General features: G+C 42.4%; 1 protein-coding gene across 1 annotated transcript in view; it reads left to right on the top strand.

Moving 5' to 3' along the window:
- Positions 1–12,544, top strand: part of LOC307136039 (uncharacterized protein) — a gene marked incomplete at both ends in the record, with an annotated part of 141,752 nt that overhangs the window by 59,011 nt on the left and 70,197 nt on the right. The window contains 7 exons of the mRNA XM_079832785.1: positions 7,649–7,753; positions 7,830–8,017; positions 8,089–8,186; positions 8,270–8,427; positions 8,514–8,706; positions 8,776–8,923; positions 9,004–9,076. Of these exons, the coding sequence (XP_079688911.1) occupies positions 7,649–7,753; positions 7,830–8,017; positions 8,089–8,186; positions 8,270–8,427; positions 8,514–8,706; positions 8,776–8,923; positions 9,004–9,076 (963 nt within the window). The remainder of the gene's footprint in view (positions 1–7,648; positions 7,754–7,829; positions 8,018–8,088; positions 8,187–8,269; positions 8,428–8,513; positions 8,707–8,775; positions 8,924–9,003; positions 9,077–12,544) is intronic.

The following is a 12,544-nucleotide window of genomic DNA, read 5'->3' as shown; positions in this document are numbered from 1 at the left end:
ATTTTTTGTAGGTATTGGGCTGTTACATGTGTGTACCGAATTTCATACCTGTATGTGAAACGTAGTGGGAGGGGCACTTTGTTGAAATGTTGTAGGTGGCGCTATCGAGCCATTTTGCCATGCCTAATTCTGAAACTCATATGTAGATGTCTTCAGGCTAGGACTCTTATCAAACATCTGAAGTTTGGGGCAGATCGGACATTGTATGCCTGACTTACAACAGCTTCCTGTGTCATGGCGAAACATCAGACTTTGTCAGGCCTTTGTCACAATTTAACATCACCAAGGCCTGATATGATGACCAAATATGATGATGTTATAGTTAAATCTCAATGAGGAGTTAATCACAATGTAAAACAAGGCATTTCCTGTTGCCCGCAGGTGGCGCTATGACTGTAACTGAATATTGGCATGTAGATGTCTTCAGGTCAGGACTCTTATCAAACATGTGAAGTTTGGGGCAGATCGGAAATTGTATGCCCGAGTTACAACAACTTCCTGTTTTATTGCGAACCATCGAACTTTGTGAGGCCGCCACTGACACGACCGTCAGGGAAAACTCAAGATCTTCGCAATTTAACATCACCAAGGCCTTTAGATTAGACTGTGCAAATATGATGTTGATCTGATTAAATCTCTAGGAGAATCCCTGCAGAGAATCCAGTAGATGGCGATGACACTTGGCAAAGAAACACTACGTGCCTATAGACTAAAGACGCAATATGCATGCGCATGATGTCACAGTTTTCACAAATTCATGTTTTTGTAGTTTACATGGAGACAATAATGGTATCATTTTCAAAAACTTGAACTTTGAAACCCTGTTTTTAAAAGTTTGCATTTTTAAGGGCCACAAAGCACTGTTGTTGTGTAAATGAACACAATGCATTTAAAGTTTTATTTGAAAATGGTGTCATGTAAATGTCCCCCTCAATTTGTCAGATAAGAGAGACATACAAATTGTGCAGAGCTGTGGGTCCCAGAGATGCATATAAACTCTACAGGTCCAGAGGAGAATCAAAGGCAATCAATTAAACTAAAAGGGGATGAGCCACCTTCATTCAAAGCTGTACAAAATGGCTAGGCCAAGCACTGGTGTGTGTTGTGGCATTTGTGTCAAAGTTTGCTAGGATGGGGCTTCTGAAAGGTGTGTTAGTGGTGGTTGTGATTGTTGTGTTTGATCTGCCTGATGCATGGGGAAGTTTGATGCACAGTCAAAGTCCAAGAAGCATGGGGCCAAAATCAGATCCAGATTTCAGAAGTCCTGCCTTTTCTGCTCCAGAACTCTGGAATCCTTTGCAAGTGGCTTCTCCATTTCAGAGTCCTTTGGGTCCTGCCTCCCGAGGCCTTGCACAGGAGCCTTTTGGCCTTCAGGAGAAGCAGCTGTTGCAGGGTCCAGTGAAGCCTTTGGATTGGAGGTATCCCGTCGTTCCCGAGGTGCAGAGCGAGTTGGCGGTGGACTTCCAGTTGAGGCAACCCGTGACTCCCAGCAGCGTAGCGGTTCAATGCGGAGAGAACCGGGTTCTTGTAGAAGTCCAGCAGGACTTGTTTAGCAATGGTCAGTTGATCCAGCCAACTGGTCTGTCTCTAGGTGGATGTTCTGTTGTTGGTCAGGACTCTGAGTCTAGGGTGCTCATCTTTGAGTATGAATTACAGGACTGCAACAGTGTGCAGATGGTAAGAACTCCTAAATCTTAATTGGTTGTTTGTTCAAATTGAGGATATCCAAAGTCCTCCTCAAGGACCGTCCGTTCACACTGCTGTTGTATTTGCATTGCCAGGGCAGCTGGCATAACATTTCTTAAGGCCCGTTCATACCAATGCATGTTTTAAGCTCTGCAGTTGTTTTCTCCTGCTTTAAGTGTTTGTCCACCGTATTGCACAATGCACTTTCTCTCATTCATAATAATGATTACACCTTGATGAGGAACTGATGTTTTAACTACAATCTCTTACAGATGAATGAGGATGAGCTTGTCTACACCTTCTCTCTTACCTACACCCCTGAGGCTCTTGCAGGTACTCCGATTACCCGGGCCGATGGTGCAATTGTTGGCGTTCAATGCCACTATCAAAGGTAAGTGACCTCTGTGACTTTCACTGCTTGTGCAACTGGGAGACCATTTAATGGGTACTTTCATGAACCACAGGCTACACAATGTAAGCAGTGATGCCTTGAGGCCAACATGGGTCCCTTATGCCTCAACCAAGGTTGGTGAAGAAGTCTTGATGTTCTCCCTGAAGCTCATGCTGGGTAAGTGCACTTTCTTTGGACCTTCGACCTTGCAAATGTGGCTCTTCCTAGGGTGTTCCTTCTCTTTTGTAGACGATTGGTCCTACCAGAGGCCTTCATACTCCTATTTCCTGGGTGGTGTTATTAACATCGAGGCATCTGTGAAGCAGTACAATCATGTGCCTCTGCGTGTGTTTGTGGACAGCTGTGTGGCCACTCAAGTGCCTGACGTGAACTCCCTTCCGAGATATTCCTTCATTGAGAATCATGGGTAAGGTCATGGCTCTTGATGTTATAGGACTGTTTTGTTTGCTCTTTTTAAACATTCATGAGTTGCTCTTTGTGGTGACTTTGTCGTCAGGTGCTTTGTGGATGCCAAGGCTACAGCTTCCAGCTCCCGCTTCATGCCTCGGTCCCAGGTTGACAAGATCCAGTTCCAGCTGGAGGCATTCATGTTCCAGGAGAGCACCAGTCCATCTGTATGTACCACAAGAGTTAATTTGACTTCTCTTCCCATCTGCTTTGGTTTTCTGACTTGTCTGTCATCCCTTGTAGATCTACATAACATGTGTTCTGAAGGCAACTATTGCTTCTGCACCCAGTGACGCTCAGCGCAAATCCTGTTCCTTTGCCAATGGGTACGTTGCACTTATTATTATATTATTATTATTTAATTTCTTTGCTCATGTTGAAAGTGCTTTGTCTTGTTGCAGGTGGTTTGCTGCTGATGGAAATGACCAAGTTTGTGGTTGCTGTGACTCAACATGTGGTCCTGATGGTGGAATTGCTGCTTCTCCTTATGGAGGTCGGTAGCTCTTGCTTTAAGCTTGCTTTTGATGTTTTAAGTGCTCCTAACTTTGCTCTTTCTTCTCTCTAGGTGTACAGTGGGAAGGCAAGGCAACACTTGGTCCTGTAATTGTTCAAGGGCAAAAGAAAGTTTCTCAATAAAACTGACATCAATCCTTGCTTGTATCTGACTTTTCACTTTGCTTCATGTCTGGTTTAACTGCTTTTGACCTGGAAAGAGTGCCTTATTCTGCAAATGTGGTGGAACTGACTGTACCTTTGCAAGTCCCAATTAGTCTGAAACCCTATGGCTGCATGCTATGTGACTTGCAGAGGTACAGAAGTTGTTATTTTTCTCCGTATGGAATTTAAACTTCTCAAGGTTAGTGTGGGGAGCGGTGCACAACCTGACGCGGGGCTAGTTGTAACAGTTTAACTTTCCACACATGCCGGGATGATGAAACCTAATGTATTTACTAGTTGCCATATCAACATTATTTAGTGAAACTGCACCAATTAATAATTATTTGGACGCGCTCACTGAACATTTAACAAAACGTTTATTGAAAATAAGACCAATCTGTTTAACAGTTGAGAGTTCTAATGCTGCTCTAACCAGCAGAAGATACTAGACGGGTTTAAATCCCAGTTGCACAGGTGGGGCATGTTGTAACCGTTACAATGTGCCCCTATTAGAACTATTCTATTGAGGAAAGAATAACAGTCAATGTTCAGAAGTTATGGTTTTTAACTTCTGTATAACTGTTTGTCAGTATAGTTTTAATGATTAAATGGCATTATTTTATTTGAAAGTTAATTTGTATTTTGACTTAGTTTGTCTTGTTTTTATTGTATCTGAACCTCAAGCTGTCATGTTAATGTGCCCCACCTATGGGGCAGGCTGTCATATTTCACTTTCTTTTGGGGTAAATCGAAAGCATACACCGGATTAATGATTAGCAATCAAGGTTTACTGAGTTTTACACGATTCTTTTGTAGTGTGTTTTTTTTTTTTGGTGAAGTTTATTAAAATAAATATGGTCACCTGTGTAGCTACATTCTTCTACTTCTCTCACTGCGGTTTCCTGATGGTTTCTAGAACAATTACTCCGAGTCGCCCTCTGTCGTTTCACAGAATAGTACAACGGCGAGTGCGTCAAGTATAAACGCCTCGTCCGTTTGGGGATTGACAAAGTGTGTGTTGGTTGAAAACCTTTGCTAGGGGAAAGAATTGTGTTTTGGTAGTTTTAGTGCATTTTGAATGTGAAATTATCTGCTGCGCCGAGCTGAAAGTTTGTTAGGAGAACTGTGTGAAGAGTTTTGAAAAAGTGTCCTAAGTATTGAGAAATGGGTCCTAGCAATTGTATATTAAAAAACCCCCACTGTAAATGGCAAGAGGCATCCTGCACAGGCAAAACAACCAATTAATATTATTCAACATATCCTAGCTTTTTACCGAAAATATTCAGATGTAACCCCCTTTGTAATAATTAACATTTTCATAAGTAACTGTAATTTAATTACACATTTTTTTCTCAGTAACTGATTACAGTTACATTTATTTTGTAATTAAAGTATATATGAGTAGATTCGTCCCCTCTGTCATAATCAAGGAGTCGAGGGTCTGTCCACATAAACCTCTCTTGTCCACTTGTGGAACACTTCAAACTGGCGACAGGGATTGCCCCAAGGGGAAGTGCTTAGGGAGGTTTGTGAGTGTGTTGCTAAATTTGGAACTACAGACTATTACTATTTCTGCCATATAAAGATATTGTAAAAGTAGTAATGCTAGTTAATATTTCTGCATGTCTACAAGCAAAGCGGAATGCACCAAACATCTACCCAAAGTACTTTGGGCAAGCTCCAGTAGCAAACCTGAGCATGAACCTTTTTATTTGTCTTCAATATGACAAATCTGACTAATTGGATTAAATATAGGGGAGAGCAGGGCACAACCTAACGCTTTTTGACTGTCTCAGTTTGTGTAAATTCACTTGGGGTTCAGAGTATTTATTTTTTCTCACATTAATTCCCCACATGTCTAGTACAATTATGTGGTTTTGTTTCATTAATACTGTGTATACTTTTTTTCTTGATTTACCCCGAAAGAATGGAAGTGAAATGTGACAACATGCCCCATGGGTGGGGCACATTGTAACATGACCAAATGACAGCTTAAAATGTTACCTGATATAATAACAAAAAATACAAGACAAACTAAAATATTTTGTCAATAAAATACAATTATTAACTTTTTAATTTGTAATGATTAAAATTATACAGATTTTTGGCTACATACAGCTAAACAGCATAGTTAAAAACATAATGATAATGAATAATTTCTGATCATTGACTCTGTCATTATTCACCCTTTTCTCAAAAGAATTCATAAAAGTATAGAATATAATAGCGTAGTTCTAATAGGGGCTCATTGTAATGCAGTGTTACAACGCACCCCACCTGCGCAACTGGGATTTAAACCGTGGCTCATGTCTTCTGCTGTTAGATCAACATTAAAGAACAATCTCAACTGTTAAATAACAGATATAAGATTCAAATAATATCAGATTTGTCTTGTTTTAAATAAACACAAAAAACAGAGATGAAAAATAAACTTAAGTAAGAAATTTACTTTTTGCCATGGTTAAATAAATGTTCAGTAATATCTTCCAAAGATTATTTAATTTTGCCGCTATTTTTTCTCTAAATAATGTTGATATGGCAACTAGTAAATACACTAAGTTTCTAAGTTTCGTCATCCTGGCATGTGTGGAAAGTGTTAAACCATGTGTGTTACAACTAAAGCCTAGTTCAGACTGCACGATTTTCAAACTCGTCGGATCACAAGTTCTTTTCACACTGCATGACTACCTGGGCCAGCATTCAGTCACTGCTGTGTTCACACTGCACGATGGATCGGCGACAGAGGGTTTCACACTGCATGACTGTACAAAAGGAAAAATCGCCGACAGCTCTGTCCCGTCCGCGAACTACGTTTCACAAGCAAACATACGCAAGAAGTGAGAAGGAAACAACGCGAGATCACACGTGCGTCAGACCGGAGTTCTTGCGCCAGACTGGAATTGTTATTAAAAATATAGACTGCAGTTCAGAAACTTGCTATCCAAATTGTCTGTGCGCTGATTTGCAGCAAAAAGGAGAAAAAGAAAAAAGATTATGGTGGAGGAAATGGTTGGGGAGCAAGGATTGTGTTCTGCAAAGAGAGTTTGAGGTAAATAAATAATTTTGCAGTGTGCTGCTGCTGCGGCTGGTCAAGCAAATGTTTGTGCTTTGTTTCTGCTTGATATAACTGTAAATATATATATATATATATATATTAAAAATACGGATATTCTGGTCTATAACTCCTCCCCGAACCTCCCGCTGCCCTGTATCTTGCTCTCTCATTGGCTGTCGGTCATCGCAGATGTATTTTTCAGTCAGAACTCATTTCACACAGCAGGAGTTTGAATCGCCGACAGGTCCAGATATTTAGCATGCCAAATATCTCGCGAGCGTCGGCGACTCATCGGCGATTCTCTCTGATCGCGTCTTTGATCATTCACACTGCGTGATTGTCACTCGCGTGCACAAGCACCGATTTGCCTATGATTTCAGCCATTTGTCTGCGATTTCCCAAAACCTGTCGGCGAGTCAAAATCGGGGCTAAAATCGGGCAGTGTGAACTTGGCATAACCCCGCGTTAGTTTGTGCCCCGCACTCCCCTACATCACATGCGTATGATTTTGATGAGAATTTTCTGGTAGCATAAACTCCCATTTGGGCAAGTCTGGAGAATCATGACTCTTAATGAAGAGGGAGGGATCATTGTTAATTAGCCAAAATCTGTAGAATACAAAAAGACCAAAGGGCATCATCTCAACAGTGTGACTAGTTGTTGAACAATGGCAGGAAGCTGGTGTGCTGTTCAATCTCTGGCACTTTGTGTGTGGTTTTGTACTTTTTGTCATGCTGTTCCACAGTGGAGTAATCTGCCACAGAATCCTCTGATGTTAAAGCAAATTGACCAGCGGGTTCAACAACAAGCTAGTCAACAGTTTCCTCAGAAGGTTCAACAGCTAGCTAGTCAACAGTTTCCTCAGAAGGTTCAACAACAAGCTAGTCAACAGTTTCCTCAGAAGGTTCAACAGCTAGCTAGTCAACAGTTTCCTCAGAAGGTTCAACAACAAGCTAGTCAAAAGTTTCCTCAGAAGGTTCAACAGCTACCTAGTCAACAGTTTCCTCAGAAGGTTCAACAACAAGCTAGTCAACAGTTTCCTCAGAAGGTTCAACAACAAGCTAGTCATCAGTTTCCTCAGCAGGTTCAACAACAAGCTAGTCATCAGTTTCCTCAGCAGGTTCAACAACAAGCTAGTCAACAGTTTCCTCAGCAGGTTCAACAACAAGCTAGTCAACAGTTTCCCCAGCAGTTTCAACAACAAGCTAGTCAACAGTTTCCTCAGCAGGTTCAACAACAAGCTAGTCAACAGTTTCCTCAGCAGGTTCAACAACAAGCTAGTCAACAGTTTCCTCAGCAGGTTCAACAACAAGCTAGTCAAAAGTTTCCTCAGCAGGTTCAGTCTAAGCAGCCAGTGGCGCAGGCAGAGCCCCTTGACAAATGTGCTGTAGCTGATTATGAGCAGATCCAATGTGGCCCACCTGGTATCAGTGGTGCTGAGTGTGACGCTATCAACTGCTGCTTTAATGGACAGCAGTGTTTCTATGGGAAGGCAGGTAAGAGTGAGTCAATGTTAAGGTTTTCATGTTAAACCACTCCTCAGTAATAACCTGCTCTTGTACCTTGTTCCAGTGACTGTCCAGTGTATAAGAGATGGTCAGTTTGTGGTAGTGGTGGCAAGAGATGTTACACTACCTCGCTTGAGCCTGGATTCAGTCCGTCTCCTGGGTGGAAACGACCCACCTTGCAGTCCTGTGGGATCCACACCTTCCTTTGCTATATACCAGTTCCCTGTCACTGCATGTGGCACAAGCATGATGGTGAGTAGCTGCTTGTGGTTCTGTTCTGCATGGCTTAGAATGGCCTGGATGCCAACAGTTATTATTTGCAGGAGGACGGTGGATATGTGGTGTATGAGAACCGAATGACCTCCTCGTATGAAGTGGGTGTCGGACCACTTGGTTCCATCACAAGGGACAGCCATTTTGAGTAGGTTTTTTGTTGTTGTTTTTTTTAATTAGAAAAAATATGAATCCTTGACAAAGGCTACAAGCTCACTATTTGTTGTCTAGGCTCCTCTTCCAGTGTAGGTACTCTGCTACTTCTGTGGAAGCTCTGGTTGTGGAGGTCAACACTGTTCCTGCACCTCCACCAGTAGCGGCTTCTGGACCCCTCAGGGTGGAGCTTAGACTGGCAAATGGTCAATGTGTCACCAAAGGCTGTGCAGAAGGTAAGTGTCTGTCCAAGTATGCACAAGTATTTTCTAAAAATCCAGATTGCAGCAGTTTCTGGTTAAACGCTGGTTTTCTTCCTCAGGGGATGAGGCATACACGTCCTACTACGGTGATGCTGATTATCCCGTCACAAAAGTCCTGCGGGAGCCTGTGTATGTTGAGGTGCGCATTTTGGAGAGGACCGACCCCAACATTGTCCTAATGCTTGGACATTGCTGGGCGACATCAACCCCCAGTCCACTCAGTCTACCCCAGTGGGACCTTCTGGTCGATGGGTGAGTAAGGCCAGTCTTTATCCATCTAGTGTGCTGTAAGGCACTTCTGACTGCCTCTTTACCTTTCAGATGCCCTTACCAGGATGACCGTTACCTGACCTCATTGGTTCCGGTGGCTGGATCTTCTGGTCTTCAGTTCCCAACCCACTACAAGCGCTTTGTTGTGAAGATGTTCACATTTGTGGATCCAGCATCACTGGCTCCTCTACAGGAAACCGTATGCTCTGCAGCCTTACCTGAATCCTTAATATTAGGTGTTTTTCTTTCTGTGGCTTATCCCTTTCCCCCCTCTGTTAGATCTTCATCCACTGTAGTACAGCAGTGTGCCATCCCTCTTCTGGCTCCTGTGAGCAAAGCTGCACTAGGAAAAGTGAGTGCTTGTTGTAAACTGACTTCAGGAACCATGAGAATTTGGTTTTTAAATGCCTCACCATTCTACCATTTTCTTTTCCAGGAAGAGATGCTAACGTCAAGACCATCTCTAGTGGGCAAACTGTGGTGTCTAGTGGAGAAGTTACCCTGGTCATGTGACTTTAGTAGTTTTAATAAACTTCTTAACTCCACTGTCTCTTTGGTATTGATTTTTCATGACTGTTCTCAGTTTGATTTATTGGGCTACACTACTAAACAGGAGTTCCCTTTTTTGCTTCAAGGTTATGCTTGTCTTGAACTAAACAAGCCAAGTTTCTGCCCAAACCTGACCTATTTGCCAAGTTGCTGTTTTGCTCTCTAACTTGTGGCTTTATGGCTGGACTAACATAACTGCTTGTATTGCTATTCAAGCATGCCAAGTCCCTCTGTTTTTTGGTAATGCTATTTGAAAGCCCCTGAAGTCGTGCAAGTACAGCATTGCATCTGCAACGAAATCAGTATCAACCTGCATTGTCTTATTTATTTTTTTTAAATCCCAAATTGTGACCAGCCTTTTTTCTTTAGGCTAGCCCCAATGTTTATTGAAAAGTAGACTGGTGCTTTAATAAAAGCTGGTTTAGTCCCTTAACTGGTGTGTCACACCGGAGTTGCTGTCTGCGGGCCTGTTTACACCTGGTACTAAAGCGTTTATCAGTCCAATCACAAGTGGACTATGCTAAATACAGGTGTAAATGGGTTCTAAAATGTTTTAAACTTGTCCTGTTTTTTTTGTGTTGCTTTTAACCTTACTCATGAAAGGGGTCTATAAACCGTCTCCAGAGTGTGACGTTAACTGGTCTAAACCATGTCGCTTCTGTAGATTTGGGCAATAAGCTACTTTGTTTAACTGTCTGTGCTTGTTGCACCATTAAAAACAGAATGTGGAAGGCAATCCATGGCATCAAGGAAATGCATCCCATTTTAATTCTATTTAACTGGTTTGAAGAGCTAACTGTTGGTGAATTAGGTTTGTGAAATAAACATTTCAAAATGGGGTCTACTATTATATTTGTCCATTTTTAGTGCCCCATCCTTAAGTCTTCGTCCTGTTAACTCTTCTTGCTCTTTGTATCACACATTTTTCCTAGAGACATTTTGGTGGAAAATTTGAGAAAACGTAGGTCTGTGGCCAGTTGCATAAACTGCTGATGTTAAAGAATAAGAAGCTGAGGGCAAGTGGACAAAAATGAATGACTGTTTCAATTAACTTTTTCATGCCCTTCCCTCCCTATCTTCCCTCTGTGTCGTTGATTTTGTACCAGGAGATTTTTTGTAGGTATTGGGCTGTTACATGTGTGTACCGAATTTCATACCTGTATGTGAAACGTAGTGGGAGGGGCACTTTGTTGAAATGTTGTAGGTGGCGCTATCGAGCCATTTTGCCATGCCTAATTCTGAAACTCATATGTAGATGTCTTCAGGCTAGGACTCTTATCAAACATCTGAAGTTTGGGGCAGATCGGACATTGTATGCCTGACTTACAACAGCTTCCTGTGTCATGGCGAAACATCAGACTTTGTCAGGCCTTTGTCACAATTTAACATCACCAAGGCCTGATATGATGACCAAATATGATGATGTTATAGTTAAATCTCAATGAGGAGTTAATCACAATGTAAAACAAGGCATTTCCTGTTGCCCGCAGGTGGCGCTATGACTGTAACTGAATATTGGCATGTAGATGTCTTCAGGTCAGGACTCTTATCAAACATGTGAAGTTTGGGGCAGATCGGAAATTGTATGCCCGAGTTACAACAACTTCCTGTTTTATTGCGAACCATCGAACTTTGTGAGGCCGCCACTGACACGACCGTCAGGGAAAACTCAAGATCTTCGCAATTTAACATCACCAAGGCCTTTAGATTAGACTGTGCAAATATGATGTTGATCTGATTAAATCTCTAGGAGAATCCCTGCAGAGAATCCAGTAGATGGCGATGACACTTGGCAAAGAAACACTACGTGCCTATAGACTAAAGACGCAATATGCATGCGCATGATGTCACAGTTTTCACAAATTCATGTTTTTGTAGTTTACATGGAGACAATAATGGTATCATTTTCAAAAACTTGAACTTTGAAACCCTGTTTTTAAAAGTTTGCATTTTTAAGGGCCACAAAGCACTGTTGTTGTGTAAATGAACACAATGCATTTAAAGTTTTATTTGAAAATGGTGTCATGTAAATGTCCCCCTCAATTTGTCAGATAAGAGAGACATACAAATTGTGCAGAGCTGTGGGTCCCAGAGATGCATATAAACTCTACAGGTCCAGAGGAGAATCAAAGGCAATCAATTAAACTAAAAGGGGATGAGCCACCTTCATTCAAAGCTGTACAAAATGGCTAGGCCAAGCACTGGTGTGTGTTGTGGCATTTGTGTCAAAGTTTGCTAGGATGGGGCTTCTGAAAGGTGTGTTAGTGGTGGTTGTGATTGTTGTGTTTGATCTGCCTGATGCATGGGGAAGTTTGATGCACAGTCAAAGTCCAAGAAGCATGGGGCCAAAATCAGATCCAGATTTCAGAAGTCCTGCCTTTTCTGCTCCAGAACTCTGGAATCCTTTGCAAGTGGCTTCTCCATTTCAGAGTCCTTTGGGTCCTGCCTCCCGAGGCCTTGCACAGGAGCCTTTTGGCCTTCAGGAGAAGCAGCTGTTGCAGGGTCCAGTGAAGCCTTTGGATTGGAGGTATCCCGTCGTTCCCGAGGTGCAGAGCGAGTTGGCGGTGGACTTCCAGTTGAGGCAACCCGTGACTCCCAGCAGCGTAGCGGTTCAATGCGGAGAGAACCGGGTTCTTGTAGAAGTCCAGCAGGACTTGTTTAGCAATGGTCAGTTGATCCAGCCAACTGGTCTGTCTCTAGGTGGATGTTCTGTTGTTGGTCAGGACTCTGAGTCTAGGGTGCTCATCTTTGAGTATGAATTACAGGACTGCAACAGTGTGCAGATGGTAAGAACTCCTAAATCTTAATTGGTTGTTTGTTCAAATTGAGGATATCCAAAGTCCTCCTCAAGGACCGTCCGTTCACACTGCTGTTGTATTTGCATTGCCAGGGCAGCTGGCATAACATTTCTTAAGGCCCGTTCATACCAATGCATGTTTTAAGCTCTGCAGTTGTTTTCTCCTGCTTTAAGTGTTTGTCCACCGTATTGCACAATGCACTTTCTCTCATTCATAATAATGATTACACCTTGATGAGGAACTGATGTTTTAACTACAATCTCTTACAGATGAATGAGGATGAGCTTGTCTACACCTTCTCTCTTACCTACACCCCTGAGGCTCTTGCAGGTACTCCGATTACCCGGGCCGATGGTGCAATTGTTGGCGTTCAATGCCACTATCAAAGGTAAGTGACCTCTGTGACTTTCACTGCTTGTGCAACTGGGAGACCATTTAATGGGTACTTTCATGAACCACAGGCTACACAATGT

This window comes from Gobio gobio (genome assembly GCF_949357685.1).
Source record: "Gobio gobio genome assembly, chromosome: 13".
Taxonomy (NCBI): Eukaryota; Metazoa; Chordata; class Actinopteri; order Cypriniformes; family Gobionidae; genus Gobio; species Gobio gobio.
This window is presented reverse-complemented; position numbering and strand designations above follow the sequence as displayed.